The 23,798-nt window shown below is 44.7% G+C and overlaps 1 protein-coding gene across 1 annotated transcript in view; it reads left to right on the forward strand.

Annotated features, from left to right (window-relative positions):
- The window catches only part of BRWD3 (bromodomain and WD repeat domain containing 3), a 1,896,258-nt gene that overhangs the window by 1,344,183 nt on the left and 528,277 nt on the right, over positions 1-23,798 (forward strand). Inside the window, exons 31-32 of the mRNA XM_044057276.1 lie at positions 11,702-11,827; positions 11,911-11,995. Coding sequence (XP_043913211.1) covers positions 11,702-11,827; positions 11,911-11,995 — 211 coding nt within the window. The remainder of the gene's footprint in view (positions 1-11,701; positions 11,828-11,910; positions 11,996-23,798) is intronic.

Raw genomic sequence — 23,798 nt, forward strand, 5'->3', positions numbered from 1 at the left:
CTTTTCACATTCTGTCCAGAAGCATATAGCTCATTAGTTATGGAAGTAGTCATAATTGACAAACATTGGTGCATTCTAGACAAACATTTATTAACCAACACACTTGTCTTTTCGTATGGTAATTATCACCAGAAAGTCATTTTTTTGAGAAGTGCAGCCCCAAACTGTCATGACTCCAGAAGCATCCATGGGTATAAGATGGAAACATGCTAAAATGTTAGTAAACACTTTAAAGTGTTAACAAATAGGTAGGCAAGCTGGCTGATCTAAAGGGACCTCTTTCAGCCATGACCTTTGACATGCAGTACACCATAAAGATATGTGAAAGACATGGTGAAATAAATTTTGTAGACGTTTGTATCGATAAGTTGTTATACTGTACATGAAACTCTCATACTTTCAGTGTGGCAGCTGAATTTTGCTATTGGCATTTACATTGCGAATGCAGCCACACAACTATAGTAAGTACATATCTGTCATTAATTCCACATATTCATTTGCAGAGTATTACAGATGCATAAGTGTTTCTAAATGTGTATATGCATAGTACATTAGCTGGAAGTAATCTTTGTAGGGCACCAGGGAGCCTGCAAAAAAGTGCTATTAAAATGTACACGTTAAAATAGAAGAAAATCTTGTTTAAAAAAAGTTCAGTATGCAATAGAAGTAGTCAGTGTCAGACATACATTACTCCTATAAACTCTGCCTGTCATAGGTAAGCCAGCCTAACAGTCCAAGAGGTGATTATTAGTGTACTGTGTGCCTTTGGACAGCTGTTTTGACTTAACTGACGGATGTTAGTTATGCACAACTTTTCTTCTTCTTGGAGTCTGATTTCCTCCATGTAAAGTAAGCTGTATACTGACATGTAGAAGTAAAACATGACTTCGCTGATTATTTTCTGTAGCTTTTTGATTCTGTTCAGACATGTGCATGTACACTGCATTAGGTTTGTATGAAATCTCGCATTTACTTTTCACTGACTCTTAATTTTCTGTTGCCCATTGTATTTCTCACGTTTTGCCTAACAAAATTTAATTTAGCAAGGTGTCAGTAGCTGCCCTATTCTGATGTTGCAGTATTCATAACAGTAGAGAGTAGCTGCCTGCAGCGCCACCGTCCGGCCAGTATACCAAAGTCTTTGTCTCGTGGGGTACGTGTGACGTCAGCTACGAGGACCATAAACCGACGTTTGGTATAAAGGTGACGTCTGCACGTACCCTCCTCAGAATTTTTCTGCTGCAGTGATCATTGGACGCCCGTTCACCAGTTCTGCCTTACTTCGCATTTTATCAGACTACAGTTATGAGTATTGAGACCAGACGACCATTTGGACCATTCAGATAAGTGCCCACTGGGGTTTTTTCTTACTTGTTTTGCTTGCTGTTTTAGACTTGGATGTCGGCTAGGAAAGGGAGGTGTGCTTGTGGGAGACAGATTCCTCACAAGGACACGCACGATAAGTGTGTTTTCTGTCTAGGCGAGGCCCACGACCATACATCCTATTCTATCTGTAAGTCGTTCGTCCCCAAAACACTCCATAGCCGACTAGTGGCTTTAAATCTTTACCTTGAGCATCAGAGACTCAGACGTTTGGCGTTAAGCATGGAGGGAGGAGTCAGCCCATCCGACGAGCCGCCTCAGAAGAAGGTGAAGAAGCTTAGGCCCGAATCCCAGGCTGTACCTCAGTGTCCGAACCAGCTGTAGAGGCAATAGCAGACGCAAAAGTCCATTCAGATGATGGTCTCCCAAGCAGGCACAGGAACCACAATGGAAACCGGGGTGCGGGACACCAAAGGTACGTCCGTTGAAGTATTTCAGCCATCAGAGTGTGATGGTGGAGGGGAACCACAGCTCACCTTCTCGGAAGCCCCTGCTCCTCCTCCTCTTGCTAGGCTGACATCTGCTTCTCCCTTGTCTACCACACCCTTGAAAAGGAAACAGAAGTCCAAACACATTGAACCCCCTCAGATGTCAGGCTGGGAATTATTTTCCCAAAGCCTCTTTAAGGCCTTTCAGGCCTTACAGTCCCAACAACTCCCACCTACTCTCACTCCTCAACCAGTCCATGTGTCTGAGGAGGAATATTCATCCTCTGAGGAATCCTCCTCTTATGAGACTCAAATTGAATCCCCCAAGGAGTCCATTACTCCAGATGAAGTGGACTCTATTTCTCCAGACTCCCAAGCAGAAGGATTTAGTTTTGGGTATACTATCTCCCTCATGAGGGAACACTTCAAGTGGCAGGCCTCTGAGGTCTCAGATTCACAAAAAAGATACTTTGACCTTCTGCAAATGGAGCAGCCCGCTCCCTCAGCTGTCCCTCCTTTACCTGCATTTCAAGATGCCTTCTTAGCTGCTTCAGTCTCCTGACTCCCAACCTCCAGCAGCTAAATGACCAGACAGATTTTAAAGGGTCCCCCAGGGCACCCAGTTTCTTTATAAGAACCCTACTGCTGACCCAGCTGTTATAGCATACAAGACCACCAGACAGCTTCCTTCCTCTGCTCTTTATCCAACTGATAAAGACAGTAAATTTATGGACAGGATATGTAAAAAGGTCTGCACATCCTCCACTCAGGCCATTAGGGCCCTGAACTACCAAACCCACGTGGCAAGGTTTGTACTTGATACCATATGTTCTTCATGTTTCATTGTTGCAGTCATCACACTTGGGTTATCTACCTGCAGGTAGCCCTCAGTCGGCCCGAATACCAGAGTCTTAGGATTTCTGCATCGGATGCTGTCGCCTCTTACATGACGTCAGGTCGTCAGGGGTATAAAGCATGCAGCCGATGCCATTACATCAGTCTTTCTTGCCGAGAAGGACCCCAAAACAGAAGCAGTTCGCAGGTACCGGTCGGCCGTTACCTGAAATTTTTTTTTTCAAGTTTCAGACCTGAAGTCTTTTAAAGCGAAGTACCCCATTGGAGATTCTTTTTTCTTGCTCTAACTGATGTCAGAAAAAATTAACAATTGTCTTGCCTGTGGAAAGCAAATACCTCACAGAGATTTTCATTCTTACTGCATCACCTGTTTAGGCCCAGACCACGATGTCTAGCTGTGCAGGCACCGGCTTCTGAGGGTGTATTCCGACCTACCGATATTCATATTAAACTGACAACTTCATTTCCTACTAAAACTACTGAGTTTGTCAGGCCCAGAGTTCGCACTATGCCTAGAAAACCGACGTCCAAAGCACATGCTCATCCTCCCATGCTATAAAAACAAATGCTTAGAATGGCTGAAGACCTTATTACTCTAGGGGAAGCCAGCCTTCCCCTGTCAAAAGACAATGAATTGAATTTCCTTCTGATTCTGCAGACATGGAGTCTGATGACTCTGACCCTTTTGATTACCAGGAGATACCCTTATCTCTACCTATGAGGATTCAGATGCAGATGAATCCATTCCCTCTGCCTCCCCTCCAGAGGATTTCTCTTTTGGTGAAACCTTGCATACCGTAATAGAGCATTTCTGATGGGAATGCCAGGACTATCCTCAGTCCAAAGAGAGACTCAGGGAATTTTTAGGTTTGCCTCAGCACAGGCCTCTAGCTATACCCCCTGTCCTGGATATTGTAGACGGTCTTCTTGGAGTCCAGTCTTACTCCCGACACCTTACCACCAGCTCCTAGAAAACCTGATAGGTACTACAGAGTACCTGATTCTCACAAATTTCTCTTTAAGAATCCTACTGCAGTTCCGGAGACCATTTTCCAGGGACCTAAAAGCATTAAGGCTACTACAGCCAAAAACCCTACCCCTTCAGACAGGGATTCTAGAGCTTTAGACAGATGGGGTATTAAGGTATATATCTCTGCAACTCTTGCCATCAGGGCTTTGAATTGCCATTTTCACATGTTGAAGTACCAGCAACATGTTACGGAACTAATAAAACAAAAAATGGTGTTACTTCCAGATTGTGCAGAAAATAAAGATTTGCAAGAGTTAATGCATTCTGCAAACCAAGTTAGTAAACATGCTTTGCAATGTGGGTTTGATGCCTTAGAAGCATCTTGTAGGGTTGCTGTCACTGGGTCTGTACTGAGAAGGCATGCTTGGCTAAAAGAACAAGTCTTGCTTGACCATGTCAAAGCAAAATTACTAGATGCTCCATTAAATCAGGAGTGTTTGGCACAAAAGCAGAAGAAATTCTTAAAAAGATGGAAGAAAAAGCTAATTCTATTCAAACAGTCAAATATTTCTTACAGGTGCAGCTATTTAGTTTCAGTAGGCATTGGCCTTCAAAAAACTGGTCCTTTGCAGTCCCTGTCAGGCCTTCTCAGTCCAAACCCAAGGGAAACAGACCACCAAGACTACAGTCTCAGGGTATGCACAGATCGAAACAGTGGAGTATTTCCTCCTCAAAACCAGGGAGTGATAAGCCACCCCCTTATGGAAAAAGTTCACAATGACCTTCCAGCTATCCTTCTCAGCCATGCCCAAGTGCTTACACCCCTAGGAGGAAAACTCGCCCTTCATGCCAAAAACTGGATGTCCATTACTCAGGACCGATAGGTTCTAAACAGTGTATCCCGGGGATACAAATTCTACTTCCACTCACTGCCAACACCAAGCGGGTTGCCAGACCTTCCTCCAAACCAGTGGGCAGAGACTCAAAAGCAAGTACTTTCCCTTCTCCATTATCAGGGCTATTCAACCTGTTCCAGTAGCACAAAAGGGGACAGGGTTTTCTACTCCAGACTGTTCCTGGTGCCCAGAAAGAGAGCACTCCGCGCCATATCCCGGATCTATCAATTCTCAACACCTTTCTGGTGGTCCCAAAATTCAGAATGCTTGCACTGCAACAGCTTCTTCCTATGGTAGCCAAGGATGCCTGGTTAGTCACCCTAGACTTAAAAGAAGCTTATCTGCACATCCCCATAAGAGAGTCTTTCAGGAATTATCTACATTTCAGGGCAGGCTCTATGCACCATCAGTTATCTGCACTTCCCTTTGGCTTATCTGCTGCGCCCAGAGTATTCACAAAATGCCTGGCTCCAGCCTTTGCATACTGCAGGCAGAGAAATATTCAAATCTTCCCATACTTGGATGATTGCCTGATTCAGGCGGGCAGTCAAGAATTGCTACTTGAGCACCTGGCATTTGTAAAAAGACTTCTAACTGGGATACACCATCAATGAAAAGAAATCACAACTGGTGCCCAGCCAACAAATTGTATTCCTGGGAGCAAGCTTGAACACAACTTCTGAGATGGCATTCCTCATTCCAGAAAAGCATTCCTCATTCCAGAAAAGCAGGTCCGTCAGACAAACTATTTCAAACTAATGGCCAACAAAACCCAGCTATCTGCAAGGAAAATACTGCAAGCCGAACGGCTCATAGCCTCATGCAGTCTGCAAATTCCATATGCAAGACTGCATATGAGAAAACTTCAATGGTACTTAAAACGTCTGTGGTGTCAACGTTCTCAGGACCTAGAAACAGTGATTCCTATCATAGCTTGTCTAAGGGCAGAGTTCCTTTGGTGGGCAGAAGCATGCAGCAACAAGGGACTTCCTTTCACTCAACCCGTCGCCGCCCAAACCCTGGCGACAGACTCGTCAGACTATGCATGGGGGGGCTCACATGGCAGGTAAATGCATTCAAGGCAAATGGAGCCCAGAACAAATTTCCCTGCTTATGAATCAAAAAGAGATGCTAGCTGTACAGAATGCTCTGACAGTCTTCAAATGCCTTATCCTTCCTGGACAGCTCCTGATAAAGACAGACAACACCACAGTTACGTGGTACATAAACAAGCAGGGTGGTACTCATGGTTACCCACTCTGCAGGTTAGCCATGGCTCTGTGGAACACAGCCTTGAGCATCCAAGTGCACCTACAAGCTCAATTCCTGCCAGGCAAGCAAAATTCACTGGCGGCCGACTTAAGCAGAAATCTGCTATACCCTCACAAGTGGAAACTGGAACCCAACTCATTCAAACTTCTAACCCAGAGGTGGACCTTTTTGCCTCCTCCCAAAACCACCAATTGAACACATTTTGCACCAGGAACCATCACAGCAGAGCCTGGAAGGTGGACGGCCCTATCCTTTACATGGGAAAACCTCTCCATTTATGCCTTTCCTTCTCTGCCCCTCCTCTCAAAAGTGATACTCAGGATGAAACAGGACAGGCCAAGAGCAATCTTTATCGCACCAGACTGGCCACGCCAGCACTGGTACCCACTCCTATGCAGTCTGACAGCAGTGCCACCCTGGCACCTACATCAGACACCTTTCTTGCTGTCACAGCAGGAGGGACAGCTTTTGCACCCACAGCTGCAAACCCTAAACCTTGCAGCCTGGCTTATCCCATGAATACACCACCAGCATCCCTCAGCAAACAGTTGCTGGATGTCATCCTTAAGGCCAGAAAGCATAGTACTAGGAAATCTTATGCTGAAAAGTGGAAAAGATGCTGTTCTTGGAGTCTGTCTCAAGGAAAGGACACAAGTGTTACCAACTTACCTCAAATCCTTGATTACCTAGTAGAGCTGCTCCACAGAGGCCTGTCCTTCTCATCCATTAAGATTCATGCCTGTGCCATCTCAACTCATTATAATACTGAGCCTCCTCTCTTTTCTCACCCTCTCATCAAGCAGTTCCTAAGAGGAGCTAACAATTTAAGGCCCCCTAGGAGAGCTCCCACCCTGGCCTGGGACCTTAACTTCGTACTGGAAAAGCTCACACTTCCCCTTTTTGAACCTGTTGCTTCAGCAAAGTTACAGGCACTAATGGCGGTGTAGCCCTTCATTATTTTCCATGCTGACAGGGTTTCTCTTGGGACTAACCCTTCCTTTATGCCCAAGGTGGTATCAAGTGTGGCTTTAAAACCAATCCATTTGCCAACCTTTTTCACTAATCCTCAGAATAGATGGGAAAGTATTCTGCACTCTTTGGACATGCACAGACAGCTCAGGTTCTACCTTGACAGGACTAAGCATTTCAGAAAATCTGACCAGCTACTAGTCAGCTTTGCTACAGGGGCAGAGGACAAGGCCATTTCGAAGCATACCATTTCCGTATGGATAGCACACTGCATCCATTTCTGCTACGAGCACCATGGAAAACCTATCCCTATGGGGATCAGAACTCATTCCAGTAGAGCTACTTCAACTTGTACAGCATTTCTCAGGGGGGTCCCCACCAGGGACATCCTGGAAGCTGCAACCTGGAGTTCCATACACACCCTACACCAAGCAATTACCACTTACCTTTTTTTTCTAAATCCAGTGCTGGATTTGCTACAACAGTCTTACAAGGCCTGCTAGCCAGCCCCAACACTTCTTGACTGCCTCCACCCTTCCTTCACTTTGGGAATCAACCCAAGTGTGATGACTGCAACAGTGAAACATGAAGAACATAGTACAGTTGTGTACACTTACCGTAAATGTAGATGTTAGGGTGCATTCACTGTTTCAGTCCTGGTTTCCCTCCCTCCAGCCCCCTGGTTTCTCTATCTCTCCCCTCTCTATTGCTATTACTCACCCCTTTCAGGGGTATTGTTATTGGTATTTACTTTTTACTGGTGATGTTTTCCCCACCATAACTTAGCTCCCTATTTGGGGAGGGCTCCTGACATTTGGGGCAAAAAAAACTGATGTAATAGCATCGGCTGCCTGTTTTTATACCCCTGACGACCTGACGTCAGTCCTGGAGCAACAGCATTTGAGACAAAAATACTAAGTCTCTGGTATTTGGGCTGACTGAGGGCTACCTGCAGGCAGATAACCCAAGTGTGATGACTGCAACAGTGAATATACTCGAAGATCTATATTTATGGTAAGTGTACACAACTGTACTTTTTGTGGTACATAAACAAGGATGGCCCAGGTCATACCCTCTATGCAGATTGGCCATTCAGATTTGTAATCTAGCAGACTCCCTCAGAGTACACCTGTTGGCCATGTATATCCCTTCTCAACAGAATGTGATGGAAGACTCACTCAGCAGAACTTTGGCCCCCTCTCACGAATGGATGCTCAGAGGGAGGTTTTCCTAGACCTGGTACACAGGTGGGGTATTTCCCAAGCAGACCTCTTTGCCTCCCCAGACAACAGGCAGGTGCCCAACTTCTGCACAAGGAACCCACACCCACAAGCATGGAAAGTGGGCGCCTTCTCCTTTTCATGGGGGGGGGGGTGTTCCTGTACACCTTCCCCCTTTCACTCTGATTCAGAAAGTCCTCCAGAATATTCAGAGGGACAAACCAAAATTCCTGATGGTGACCCCCTTTTGGCCAAGACAGCATTGGTTTCCCCTCCTTTTTTCTCTAGCCAAGGACAATCGCCACAAGTTACCCCACCAGATAGACCTGCTCACACAGAACCAAGGGGTCTCTGCTACACCCGCAGGTGAACAATCTAAAACTGACTTTATGGGTGATAGAGACCTGATCCCTTACAGGCACCTTTACTCAGAGGACGTACTTAATGTTCTGCAGGAGACCAGAAAACCCAACACTAGGAGAAACTACGTGGCTAAATGGCTCAGATTTTCCAATTGGTGTCATAGGAACAAACAGGACCCCCCCTCACCACCTCCATCCCTAGGGTCCTGTTCTTATGTGAACTACTCCAAACAGGACTGACATATTCCTTGATCAAAGTCCACTTGTCTGCCATCTCTGCCTGCCTGCCCATTTCACATCCCCTGGCATCCAGACTGGAAGTCAAACTCTCTTTAAGAGGAGTCCTCCACATCAAACCCCCACGGAAACCCATCTTTCCTCCGTGGGATCTAAACTTTGTATTAGAAAAGTTAACACTAGCTCCTTTTGAACCAGCACATTCTGCTTCTCTGAAATTTTGTACATTCAAAACAGTTCTGCTAGTTGCCCTCACATCTGCCAGGAGGGTTTCGGAGATCCAAGCCCTGATGGCTACATCCCCCTTGCGTAGTCTTTCACAGGGCCAGAGTGGTGCTCAGGACCAACCCCTCCTTCATGCCCAAGGTAGTTAATGAACTCTCGTTGAATCAAACCATTAACCTACCTGTCTTCTACCCCCATCCTCAAAATGCTTCAGAGAGGACCCTTCACTCTCTGGACATGCACAGACAACTAAGATATTACCTAGACAAAACCAAAGCCATCAGGAATTTGGAACAGTTTTGTTTCCTTCCATCCCAGAGCACTAGGGAAAGCTGTGTCTAAGCAAAAAAATTGCCTCATGGATCTCCAAGTCCATCTCCTTCTGCTACTCCCGCAATGGAAAAACCTTACAAGGCAGTATCAAACCACATTCCACCAGAGCAGCTGCCTCTTCTTCTGCCTTTTTCAAGGGCATTGATTCCCCTTCTATTTTAGAGGTAGCCACTTGGACCTCCTTGCACACCTTCACCAAACACTACAAGCTGGACATGGCATCCCGTGCTAGAGCCGGTTTTGCCAGAGCTATCATACAGGGTCTCTTGGACCACGGAAGCCCTTCCTCCTCTCAGGATCATAAATGACACACTAAAACTGGTGAAAAACAAAAACCAAAGATCCAAAACAAATTGGCCACAAGCCCAAAAAGATGAAATGTGTAAATATTTAATATGAAGCACTTTTCGTCACCAAAAATACAGCAACTTCATCAGATACCATCCAAGTTATGACATTCTTTTTAAAAGCCTTGTTCAATAGTCACATGGTAAAAATAACCAATCAACCAACAAAAAAAAGTATGCATCACCACTGGAGTTAGTGACAACACAAGAAAAATGTTTTTTAAAAAGTAACTGCAGTGGTGGTGCATACATTTTTTGTTGATTGATAGGTTATTTTTACCACGTGACTATTGAACAAGGCTTTTATAAAGAATTTTGTAACTTGGATGGTATCCGTTGAAGTTACTGTATTTTTGGTGACGGAAAGCACTTTGTTTTAAATATTTATACATTTCATATTTTTGGGCTTGTGGTCAATTCGTTTTTGACCTCTCAGGGTCATACTTAAAGCTCTGGTAGTCTCCCTACTGTTATGAGTACTGTAACATCAGAATAGAGGGCATAGAATAGTTGTGTAAGACCTAACCATAACCATAGATGTCCTTATCTTCTATGTTGCAGTATTCAGTCCCACCCTTCTACCCCCTGTTTCTTGCTTCTGCTATAACAGGTATTTTATGAACACCTGTGGCCATCTTCTTCCCTCAAGTTTCTACCTACATGGCCTTATTACTGCCCTGGCTCTAGCAGGCATGTAAGTCTAAGGGTCTCAGGACCCTACTGAAAAACCTAAGGGGTACTAGTATATGCAGCAGAAACTATTTTGAGGAGGGTACATACTGACGTCATCTTTATACCGAACGCCACTTTATGGCCCTCTTAGCCGACGTCACACGTACCCTCCAAGACAAAAACTTTGGTATACTGGCCGGATGGTGGCGCTGCAGGCAGCTACTCCCTACTGTTATGAATACTGCAACATAGAAGAGACGGACATCTATGGTTATGGTATGGTCTTACACAACTATTCTTTTTGTCTAATTCATACCCTTATGTGAGCAGTTAAAACATAGTGCAAGGGTCTTTAAAAGCAGGCTTCTTATATCTTTAATGGATCGAACGTCACAAAAGTTGTCAGTCAGGATTCCTAAATACACAAGGCCATTTTGTTCATTGTTGCATAGTAAGCAGTGGAATATTAATTATTAAGTCTGCAGCAAGACAGGAATTCCTGAAAGCTTTCTGCTCTGTTGTAAAGCAGCTTGTAGCTGCGGACATTTGACTGAGAAGAGTAGCAGCATGCAGCTGTTGGCTGCAAACATCGATTGCTTTCAATGGACAATTAACAGTACTACAGTACACTGTTCACTGAGCAGAGCAAGAGTGTAACCGCACAACAGATTACCTTTTGGTTACAGTCTGCTTTGTGGAGCAGCCATTAGCAGTTGGTCCAGTTTGCCAGATGGCCAGTTCGTAGATGTTAGCTGAAGTATATAATAGTATCGATTACTATGCCAGTAATATGTATTTCTGAATCCCATGTTTACAGAGCAGCACAGCTCGCTCAAGTGGGTAGAGAGCATATCTCTGGTCAGAATTTCTATGAATCCCAACCACTTGTCAACTCAGGCTCTGTGCTAATAAGAACGTGATTGGGAGTTTGTTTAGCTAAGAAGTTCTTGCTTGCTTACAAAAGTAATTAATTTACCCACTGTTTATGAATGTAAGAAGTGGCCATACATCTGTTTAGGACAAGACAAAAAAGAGAAATCCTAGAAGATCGTGAAAATGCTGGCACACTTCATATATTGTTAAACAGAGCAGCAGCAGTTTGACTCGAGTGAGTAGCCTGAAAGAAGAAACCTGTCAGTGTGGAAACACAGAATGTATTGTGGTTAAATGAAGCCTTATCTTAATTTTTTTTTATCCCACCAGGTTGTTTTTGGAGTAAATGACTTGAGTGATGCAATGACATTGGTACCTCCCACATTAAGATGTAATAAAATATATTTTTGTTTCCGACTTTAATGGCCTAATCATTTTGCAAGAATGATTAAATTTGGTTATTACTTCCATTTTTTTCTGTTTTTTTAATTGTATTTGTTGATTGGGGTGTTGGTCTTTTACTGAATATTTTGGGTTGAAATGAGTATGTTGTGGAACTCTACATTATTCATAGATAACGATAAGTGCTGGGGTCTTTTTTGGGAGCATGTTGCATCACTAAACAGCAGTAATTGTTTATTCCTTTATTTGCCCACCAGGAGAATCTCCGCTCTGATGTGGGAAGTACGTTACATTGAGCACAATGCCAGGACATTCAATGAGCCACGTAGTCCAATAGTAAGATCTGCCAAAATAGTTACAGATGTTTTATTGCACTTTATTAGGTAAGGATACTTTGTGAGGTTAATTATTTCTGGCATTTTGTTTCAAGATTTGTCATCTAAAATGGTTTTGCTTTGCTTTATAGGGACCAGAATTGCACAGATATTTTTAAGATATATAATGATATCAAGGCAGAAGAAGAAAGCAGTGCTGGAGAAGAGGAGGAGGAGGTAATGTTTCTTATTCAAATTAAGTGGGCATATCTGTTTTCTGGTCTGGGGTTATTGCGTATTGAAAACTGCTTGGATTAAGGCATTGCTTCTGTGAATAACGTTTTCATATCGAGGTGAATAGCTCAGAAAGCCTTCAATTGCCATCATGACAGTTTAAACATCTTTCCACTAGATGGAGCTATTATGACAGCAAATCTAAGCAGTTTTCTCTGCTTCTTTGAGCGTCTTTTAGGATTAATTTCCTCATGGAAGACCAAACTCATTTTCCATTTTTTCATATTGTTATGCCATTTCACATTTACAGCTAAGTGCTGCTACCCAGCGGTGGGGGAATTTTTGATGTTCTTCGTGTTTCACTGTTGCAGTCATCACATTTGGGTTATCCCTGTCAGGGTAGCCCTCGGCCGGCCCGAATACCAGAGGCTTAGTAGTTATGTGTCGGTTGCTGTCGCTTCAGGACTGATGTCAGATCGACAGTAGTATAAAGTAAGGCAGCCGACGCCATTACATAAGTCTTTGTTGCCATGGAGCCTGAAGCAGAAGCAGTTCTCACGAGTGCCGGTTGGCCACTACCTGAGATGTTCTTCGTTCCCCATTGCTGCAGTCCTTACTATTGGGTATAGTCCGCGTCCAGTCGGCCCGAATACCAGAGTATAAGGCTGACGTCGGTCAGGGCGCATTAGACTGACGTCAGTACGTCAGGGTACTAATGCGCATGACCGACGTCATATCCTCAGTCTTTTTTGCCGCATGGTCCGATGCAGAAGCAGTTTTGCGAGTGCAGGTTGGCGTTCTGAAATATTTCCGAAACCGGAGTTTCAGACCGAAACAGAGTTGGCTAAGTACCCGTTGGGGAACATTTTGGTTTTTCTTGCCTCAGTATTTAACCGGATGTCAGAAAAGTGAATAACTGTATTTCTTGTGGGAAACAGATACCTCATAGGGATTACCATACCTTGTGTATACCTTGTTTAGGGCCTGAGCACGACGTTGTTGGTTGCCGCTCTTGTGCTAGGTTTAACAAACGCACTATTAAGAGGAGGTTAGACTGTGCCAGGTTAGTGTTTGGGAAGCGTTGCAATTATAAAATGCCGTCGGATGCTCCGCGCCGCTTCGTCCAAGAAGCGCAAGGACAAAACAGCGAAGCCTAGGGTTGATGAACCGGCAGTCCCGGACGTCGGTTCTTTAGAAGGCTCAGTGGAGCCAGAGGTTTTGCCAGGAGTTTCCATGGAGTCTCAGGCAGAAACTTTACTGTTACAGGATGTGCCTTCTCAGGAGGTAGGCCAGGCTGAGGGGGCTTCTCAGGTAACTATTCTTCCCTCTCTTCCCAAGGTAGAGCCTCTCCTTCTGTTGCCAAAACTTCTTTGAGAGGTAGGCCTAGTTCAGCTTCAGTGGGGGCTTCTCCTAGCATTTCGGGTTCTGTACCTAAGAAACATATGCTTAAAATGGCAGAAGATTTGATTACTATGATTAGAGGTTCTATGCCCCCGCCTGATAAGAGGCCTAGGGTGGAACCGGAGTTTGATAGTTTTGAACAGCGTTCAGAGGCTTCAGAGTCTTCTGTAGAAGACTTGCAGGAGTATCCTACTTATTCTGATTCTGATGTGGATGATTCCACTCCTACAGCTTCTCCTCCTGAGGATTTCTCATTTTCAGAGACTCTGCATTCCATGAGGGAGCACTTTAAATGGGAAGGCCAGGATTACTCTGATTCCAGGAAAAGGCTTAGGGAATTCTTGTTTTTACCCCAGCATAGGCCCTTAGCTATTCCTCCTGTGTTGAATGTGGTGGAAGATGTTTTTGCAGAGGCTTCACTGAACCCTGACTCTTTGCCTCCTGCTCCTGTTAAGCCTGATAGGTATTATAGGGTGCCCGAAGCTCATAAGTATTTGTTTAAGAGTCCTAGGGCGGACCCAGAAACTATTTCTCAAGGGCCTAAAGGTGTTAAGGCCTCTGTGGTTAAAAATCCTGTTCCCACTGATAAAGAGGCAAGGGCTTTGGATAGGTGGGGAAAGAAAGTGTATACTTCTTCCACTCTAGCCATGAGAGCGTTGAATTGTCAGTTTCACATGCTAAAATATCAGAATTATCTCCTTTCACAATTAAAATCTAAGGTGGATGCTTTGGCGGAAGGTATTGAGTGTAAAGAGTTGCTGGATTTGGTTCATGTGTCTGAACAAGTGGGTAAGCATTCTTTGCAATGTGGTTTTGATGCTGTACAGGCCTCCTCGAGGGTGGCTGCTACTAGTTCTGTTCTTCGCAGGCATGCCTGGTTGAAGGATCAGAATTTAGCTGAGCATGTTAAGACAAGGATTTTGGATGCTCCTTTACAGTCTGATGTGTTGTTTGGATCGCCTGTGGAAGCAGTTTTAAAGAAAATGGAAGACCAAGCTAAGTCTATGCAAACTGTTAAAGATTTTTTGCAGGTGCAGCCACCGAAGTTTAGTAGAAATTGGCCTGCTAAGGGGTGGACATATCCTGCTTATGATTCCCAGTCTAGGGGTAGGTCTAGGCGTGGTAGGGGCAGGGCGCAAGGTTCTTTTAGGCCTAGAACAGGAGTTCACCTGCTCAGACTTCTGGTGAGGGCAGGGGTCAGTCCTTTCGTAAACAGACCCAATGACCTGTCTTTTCAGCTGCCAGTAGATTCTCGTCTGGCAGCTCCTTTGGGAGGAAGACTGTCTCTTTTCAAAGAAAATTGGGATTTAATTACTCAAGACAAATGGGTGTTGGATATCATTCACCACGGTTACAGATTTTATTTCCATACAATGCCCCTTTCAAAGGCATGCCAGACGTTCCTCCTCCACAAAGAAAGGAGGCTCACAAGCAAGTTTCTCAGTTACTCCGGATGGGGCCATTCAGCCAGTCCCTGTATCAGAAAGGGGCCTAGGATTTTATTCTCGCCTGTTCCTAGTACCAAAGAAGGGGAACACGTGGAGACCAATTTTGGATTTATCTCTCCTCAACACTTTTCTGGACATTCCCAAGTTCAAGATGTTGACGTTACAACAGCTTTTACCTCTGCTGGGCAAAGATCACTGGATGGTAACTTTAGATCTCAAGGAAGCTTACCTTCATGTGCCTATAAGGCTAAGTTGCAGGAAGTATCTGCGGTTTCGAGCTGGAAATTCTCATTATCAGTTCTCTGCATTGCCCTTTGGCTTATCTACTGCCCAGAGTATTCACAAAGGTTCTGGCTCCAGTGATAGCTTACTTCAGGCTTCAAGGAATTCAAATCTATCCTTACTTGGACGACTGCCTGATTCTGGCTCAAGAAAAGGAAGACCTTCTACAACATCTGGAATATGTTATAGCAGTGCTAAGATGCCTAGGGTATTCTGTGAACGAAATAAAGTCCAGTCTAGTACCCTCTCAAGACATGTGCTTTCTGGGTGTGAGACTGAATACAGCAGCCCAGATGGCCTTTTAACCCCGGACAAACAAAAGAGTCTGTCACTTTACTTCCATCAACTATCTCATCAGTCCGTGCTGACTGCAAGGACAGTCCTTCAAGCATTAGGGTTCATGGCATCTTGTATTCTGGTGCTTCCCAATGCCAAACTGCATATGAGGAAGCTACAATGGTATCTCAAAATGTATGGACACAGCACTGCCAGGATTTGGACACTGTCATTCAAATAATACCTTGCCTTCAAAAGAATTTTTGTGGTGGGCTCAGGAATGTCACCTAAACAAGGGACTCTCTGTGACCCGGCCAGAGGCGAGTCAGATTTTAACGACAGATGCCTCAGACATTGCTTGGGGAGCTCATCTAAATGGAAAGTGGATACAAGACAAGTGGCCTGCCAGACTACAGCATCTACATATCAACATGAAGGAGATGTTAGCAGTCCAGTTTGCATTAATGGCTTTCAAGGAGTTACTTCTTCCAGGGCAGGTGTTGATTCTAACAGACAACACAACTGTCATGTGGTACATCAACAAACAAGGGGAACACATTCTTATCCTCTATGCAGGCAAGCAATGATTTTATGGGAGACTGCTAAGCTTGCAACTAACTCTTCAGGCAAGGTTTCTGCCAGGAGCACAGAACTCCTTAGCAGATGTGTTAAGCAGACAAATCATGGATCCCCACGAGTGGAAACTGGATCTTCATGTATTTCAAAATTGACAGTGTCATGGGGACTCCAGACATAGATCTGTTCGCTTCTCCACTAAACCACCAGCTGCCACAGTATTGCACAAAGGGGTTTCATCACACAGCTTGGAAAGTGGATGCTCTGTCTTTCAGTTGGAAAAACCTTCATGTGTATGCCTTTCCTCCTCTGCCTCTTCTTCCAAAGGTACTATTAAAGGTCAGACAAGACAGGCCAAGGATGATTTTGATAGCTCCAGATTGGCCTCGCAACACTGGTACCCACTACTACGGAGTCTGGTAAGGAAGCCTCCATGGCCTTTACCCTGATTCCTCATCTGTTATCTCAGAAGGATGGTCATCTGCTCAATGTCAAGCTTCACTCTCTTCATCTAACAGCCTGGCATATTCTGTGTTGAAACACAGCAGGTCTCAACTTCCTCAACAAGTTTTAAATGTGATTATGGAAGCTAGAAGACCTAGTACAAGGAAAGTGTACGCAGAAAAATGGAAGAGATTTTTATTTTGGAGTACAGCAAAGAATTTGCAGGTTTCTGAGCCTAATTTGAGTGTGGCTCTTCAATATCTTACTGAGTTATTGGACAAAGGTTTGTCCTTCTCTTCCATTAAGATTCATGCTGCAGCAATTTCAGCTCACTATGATTGTGACCCACCATTGTTTTCGCACCCTTTGTTCAAGCAGTTTCTTAGAGGGGCAAAGAATATAAGACCCCCGTAGAGCTCCTACTCCTGCTTGGGATCTCAATTTTGTGTTGGAAAAACTTACTCTACAACCTTTTGAGCCCGCGGCTACTGCTGAATTGAAATACTTGTCATGGAAGACTGCTTTTCTGTTGGCTATTACTTCTGCAAGAAGGGTGTCTGAGTTGCAGGCCCTTATGGCAGTAGAGCCATTTTGATTTTCCATAAGGATAGGGTATCATTACGTACTAATCCTTCCTTTATGCCTAAGGTGGTTTCTAGTGTGGCTTTAAACCAAACTATTCATTTGCCTACTTTTTATGCAGACCCCCAAAATAAAGGGGAACAGATTTTGCACACTTTAGATGTACACAGGCAATTGCGTTATTATTTAAGCAGGACTAAGGATTTCAGGCAGTCTCAGCAGTTGTTTGTTTCTTTTGCTTTGAGTTCACAGGGCAAGCCTGTGTCAAAACAAACTATTTCTAGGTGGATTGGCTTTTGCATTGCATTTTGTTATTCCCATCATGGCAAGGAGATTCCAGCTGGGATTAGGCCTCATTCCACTAGGGCTACTGCCACTTCAACAGCTTTTCTAAGGGGTGGCAACTAAGGATATTTTGGAAGCAGCTACTTGGAGTTCAGTGCATACTTTCTCTAAGCATTATCACCTTCCTATCTACTCTAAGTCTAGGGCTGGTTTTGCCACAGCTGTTTTGCAAGGCATGTTGTCAGCTCCTGCTTCTTTATGATTTGCCAGCCTCCCTTACCTCTGCTTTGGGATTCTACCCAATAGTAAGGACTGCAGCAATGGGGAGCGAAGAACATAGTACAGTTTTGTACCTACCATAAATGTAGATGTTCGAGGATCCCCATTGCTGCAGTCCAATACTCCCTCCTTCCCTCTGTGTTTAGGGGTGGTTGTGTAGGTGAGGTTACATGCTTATATTTTTGTATATATTCTTGTATATATTGTACATATTTTTGGTGCAGGTATTTTGGGCCTTGTCTTTTTGGGGTCTTCTGACATCTGGGGCAAGAAAAGACTGAGGATATGACGTCGGTCATGCGCATTAGTACCCTGACGTACTGACGTCAGTCTAATGCGCCCTGACCGACGTCAGCCTTATACTCTGGTATTCGGGCCGACTGGACGCGGACTATACCCAATAGTAAGGACTGCAGCAATGGGGATCCTCGAACATCTACATTTATGGTAGGTACAAAACTGTACTTTTTTCATCTAGCGAATTGAAGCTGAAGTCTTCTAAAGCTAAGTACCCCATTGGGGATCCTTTTTTCTTGCACTAACCGATATCAGAAAAAGTTAACAATTTTCTCGCCTGTGGAAAGCAAATACCACACCGAGACTTTCATTCTTACTGCGTCACTTGTTTAGGCCCAGACCACAACGTCCCCCGCTGTCGCTTCTGTGCTTTTTTCAGCGCCAGAACCATCCATCATTGGGCCCTTATTGTAGCTAGATATTTTTGCTCACAGTCCTCAAACTCCAATATGGCTTCGGTAAGCCATCCATCAGCAGATCTTCTGGAAAAAACATAAAGATAAAGACAGAGACCGCACAGGTCCAAACCTACCAATGACGCTCCCGTTCTCCAGTCTTCAGTGAGGTGCTTTCGCAGCCCCTGATGCCAGCTTCTGTGGATTCGCAGGCCACTGCCGAGACCCTTTCAGAGTCCAGTATGTCGCAAAACTCTTCTTCAACTAAGGATCCTTCAGTCATCTCTACCTTGAATGGGTCCGGAGCCGCTGAGCAGGCACCAGCTTCTGAGGAAGTCCGTCGCACTACCGATTCACGACACAAACCGACGTATTCTTTCGCGACTGCTGTTCTTTCAAAAACAACAGAGTTTCTTAGGCCCAGGGTATGAACCACACCCAAGAAACCGATGACCCCAATCTCAGGCACCTGCTTCCTTGCCTCAGTCTCAAATGCTTAAAATGGTGGAAGAACTTATCATGCTGATCAGGGAGGCCAAGCTACCCCCTCCAAAAGGAAAAGAGCTGTGTCCCCTGTAGTTTTGTCTGAACAAGAGTCAGATGACTCTGATGTATCTGAATATGAAGACATGCAACCCCTCTCTACCTATGAGGATTCTGATGCAGAGGATTCCATCCCTTCAGCCTTTCTCCCAGAGGAATTTTCCTTTGGGGAAACCCTTCATACCTTAAGGGAGCATTTCCAATGGGAGAGTCAGGACTACCCTCAGTCTAAAAAGACTCATGGAATTCTTGGATCTTCCACAGCACAGACCTTTGGCCATCTCCCCCCCAATCATGGATATTGTGGAGGATGTTTTCCTGGAATCCAGCTTGACTCCTGACACCCTCCCTCCTGCACCCAGAAAACCAGACAAGTATAGAGTCCCTGACTCTCACAAATTTCTTTTTAAAAATCCTACTGCTGACCCTGAGGTAATTTCTCAAGGGTCTAAAGGGATTAAAACAACCTCTGCTAAGAATCCCACTCCCTCAGGTAGGGATTCCCGAGCACTAGACAGATGGGGTAAAAAAGTATACACCTCAGCTACTCTTGCTATCAAGGCACTACATTGTCAGTTCCATGTGCTAAAATTGCAGCAACATACCCTGGAACTCCTCAAACAAAAAATGTCTTCCTTTCCTGCTTGTGCAGAATCTAGTGTTACAAGAGTTAATGCATTCAGCAAGTCAAGTAACTAAACACACCTTGTACTGTGGTTTTGATGCCCTAGAAGCTTCTTGCAGGGCAGCAGTCACCAGATCTGTCATTAGAAGGCATGCATGGTTTAAGGAACAGCCCTTGCCAGACCATGTCAAATCTAAATTGTTGGATGCCCCCTTGCACAAAGACAACTTATTTGGCACTAAGGCAGAAGAGGTCTTATTAAAAAGATGGAAGAAAAATCAAAATCTGTGCAGACAGTTAAGGATTTCTTACAGGTCCAGCCACCCATGTTCAACAGGCATTGTCCCACCAAGCACTGGTCCTTTCCTGCTGCCACTAAGCCAGTCTAGCCCAGACTTCGGAGAACCAGACCCCCCCCCCCCAGACAGCAACCACAGGGAATGCAGAGATCTAAACAGTGGACTTACCTCCACTTCAAATCCGGGAGTTCTAAGCCACCCCCTTATGGTAAGAACTCACAATGACTCAACTCCCCCACCTTCACTTACCGCTAGGAGGAAAATTCTCCTTTCACGCAAGCACCTGGGCCACCATTACCAGCGACCGCTGGGTTCTCAACATAGTGTCCCAGGGATACAAGTTTTCTTTCCGCACCCTTCCAACCCCAAAAGAGTTCCCAGAGCTACCTCTAAACCAGTGGGCAGAGGCTCAAAAGCAAGTCCTTTCCCTGCTTTCTATGGGGACAGTAGAGCACGTTCCTGTAGAACAGATGGGCCAAGGTTTCTACTCCAGACTTTTTCTGGTACCCAGAAAAGAGGGCTGATGGTGCCCCATCCTCAGACATTTTCCTGGTGATCCCAAAATTCAAAATGTTCACCCTCCAGCAGCTGCTGTCTTGCTGTTTTAAAAATAGTGAGACTCCACTACAAACTGCAGTGTTTAGGATAAACCATTTTTTTCATCTTACCTTTAAGCATCCCTGTGACTAGCACTTGCTTTAAAACCTGCTGGAAAGCACTAGGAAGTCTTAAACTGCTACAAGCACTCAACTCTCCTTGTTAATAAGGAGAAATTAATCGTAGGCACTAAACATCCTATAATTGCCAGGCACCTTGCTAAAGTAATGGAAAACAGCTCTTGTACTTTACAAAAAAAAAAAAACCCACCAAACCAGACATGTCCAAGGGTCAGCTTCCGGTGATTTCTCCTGTCCACCTGGTAAATCTGGGCATACTTGGGCAATGCAGCAATTGCCTCATGTACACAGACAACCCCTCTCCTCCTACCACCCAGCACTACAACCTGCGAGAGATGCACTTACATAGCCAAACTGGAAGCAAAGTTCTCTCCACCCAAGATTGTGCTAGACAGTCAAGAGGAGAAGGTTAACACCCGCACTACACCTCAAGCAACACATAGCCCTTCTAAACCCACACCACCAACACCCACACATAGCAACAGTAAACCCACATATGTGGAGGCCCTTAACAGTAACCTGCCCAAGCAACAAGGACCTCCAAAGCTGAAACGCAAACAAACACCAATCACAACCAAAAGTGTCACATAGTTTGCAACACCAGTGTGCCACCCAACAACAGGCCCTAAGGCAAGACAATGTAACTTGCATATAACGTTTTAAAAAAAGTTTATGTAAATATGTTTTTTCTTTAAATCTGTATACACATTTAATATGGATTGCTTTTTTCATTTAATGAAGCAACTGTGATTGGTTCATCAATTAATCTAATTGTATTTAAACAATTTCAAGTTGATTGTCCATTTGTTCTGAAGAAGTTTGTGATTATTAAACAAAAGAAAGTGCTCAACTCATACTACGCTGTTGGGAGACTTATTTTGGTCCTGATTCACGTTTTTTTTAGTGTTTTTCTGGTTCCCAGTTCATGGATTGGTGATTGTTTTGTTTATTTAATTGGCTAAGCATCTGGTGTCATTCAAAGGGGATCCATTATCTGTCTGCCTGGGATGACATGAACGACAGGACCACGATGCTTTGCCAGAGATGGTCTGCACCTGTCACCCCTGGGATTCAGGTTACTGGCTAAAGTTCTTCCCACCCCTATAGTGCCTTTTTTAGGCAAGTTCAAAGGACAAAACCACCACCGTAACAGGTACAAGCATGCAAAATCTGAAGGTAATGCTACTCAATGCTAGAAGTCTAAACCTCAAAATGCACTCTCTCGAGGCACTCCTAAAAATGGAGAACATCAATATCTATGCAGTAACTGAGACCTGGTTCAAGGCTCTAGAGAGCACCCCTGCAATACCAGGCTACAGCTCTTGCCACACTTTTCGGCCACCAAACCAGGACCGAAACACTAAAGGTGGAGGAGTGTCCATATTCACCAAGGGTATTCACAACACCAGGCTAGTTGCCCAACACAATGAGTCTGAAATTCTCCAGGTGCAACTAACACTAAGTAAGACTAGAATCCAAATTGTAGCTTGCTACAGATCCCCCACCATGCCCCAAGATTCTCACTACACCTTTCTAAACATACTGGAAAATATTAAGATACGACCAAACACTCTAATACTGGGTGATTTCAACTACCCTGCCATTAACTGGGAAAACTACTTGTGTACCAACACCTTTGTCCAACAGTTTTTGGAATTTATAAATTCCAGCGCCCTGGATCAGCTAATCCTTAGTCCCACCAGGGGCTCCAGTATCCTAGACCTGGTCATTACCAACATGGGAAATCGATCCTCCACACCTATGGTCATCCCCCTCATTGGTCAGGTCTGACCATAAGCTAATCACCCTTGACATCCACATCCCACCCCCACCCCCCAGTAAGGAAACCTGTATAAAAAAAAAAAAAAAAAAATTCTCCAAAGCCAACTTCATGCTACTCAAGTCAGAAGTGCTAGACTTCATGACACCCATGCAGACGGGAACTGAAAGTTGGACTGTTGAATCCTACACTAAGGCACTGTACGGGGCACATCCACTCGTGCATGAATCGTGCCATCCCCAATAGAACCACTACTCTCTCCAAAAAAAAGGAAGCCAATCTGGTGGTCCCTTGCCATAAACAGACTATACAACAAAAGGAAGAAACTGTTGCAGAAAAGAGGAAAATCCCAGGATGCAAAAAACTCCCTTATCAGCCTCAGTAAGAAGCAGAGATCCCTCATAAAATCCTCCAAAGCTAGTTACGAAAATAAAATTGCCAAAGATTCCAAAGACAACCACAAGGCGTTCTTTAGCTATGTCAAGAATCTAAATGGCAATGCTCAGATCTGCTCTGAGCTACAACAGAATGGCATTGAATATACTGATCCCAAGGATATTGCCAATATCCAGACAGATTCAGTGCAAACTTCACCCCCCTCTCACCCCCTAAAGGGCCCATCTAAATACTGAAAGATTGCCAAATTCCAGTAATAACGGCCACACTGGTAAAATGCACTCTCCAAAGCTGAGAATACAGCATCTGTGGGACCAGATGACATCCCAGGCTGTGTACTACATGAACCACAAAATGAACTGGCACCTCACTTAAGTGTCATGTTTAATCATAGCCTCACCTCAGGCTTCGTGCCCACTGAGTGGCGCACAGCTACAGTTATTCCACTCCACAAGGGGGGATCCACCTTGGATCCCGGGAACTACCACCCCATCAGTCTGACAAGCCTAATCTGCAAGGCCATGGAATGTATTATCATGGAACTTATAAACAAAGACATTGGCAACCTTCAAACATTGGACCCCACCCAGTTTGGGTTCGTGAAGGGCCGATCTTGTCTCCTAAACCTGATTGACTTGTTCGAATCAGTCTCCAGAGCTGTGGACAAGGGTAAGGTGGGACCACCCTATCTGGACCTCGCCAAGGCCTTTGACACCATTCCCCACTCTGGAATCATAGATCAACTTACTAAGTTGGGCATTAATCCCTACATCACTCAGTGGGTTGCTAACTGGCTTACTGACAGAACCCACACTGTAAAAGTAGCCGACTCCAAATCCAGCTCCAGACAAGTAGAGTACCTCAGGGTTCAGTCCTTGGACTGCCACTGTTTGGCATCTACTTCTCTGAAGTACAGGCCAACACTAAAGGACTCTGGCTAGCAAAGTTCGCAGATGACTGCAAACTGGGAGCCATTATTGAATCCCCAAATGATGTGGATATTCTACAAAAGGGCCTTACAGAAACAGATGCTTGGTAACAGAGCCATGGGCTCAAGCTCAGTGCCAAGAAATGTATAGTTATCCCCTTTGGGGAAAATACATGTACCCATGAATTACCACATATTGGCAGTACACTAAACACCGAAGGTGTGATAAGAGACTTAGGGACACAGGTGGACAGTGGTCTCACCTTCAGTAACCACATTGCCACAACAGTCAG

Source organism: Protopterus annectens, chromosome 15.part0 (genome assembly GCF_019279795.1).
Source record: "Protopterus annectens isolate FY-2018-M chromosome 15.part0, PAN1.0, whole genome shotgun sequence".
Classification (NCBI taxonomy): Eukaryota; Metazoa; Chordata; order Ceratodontiformes; family Protopteridae; genus Protopterus; species Protopterus annectens.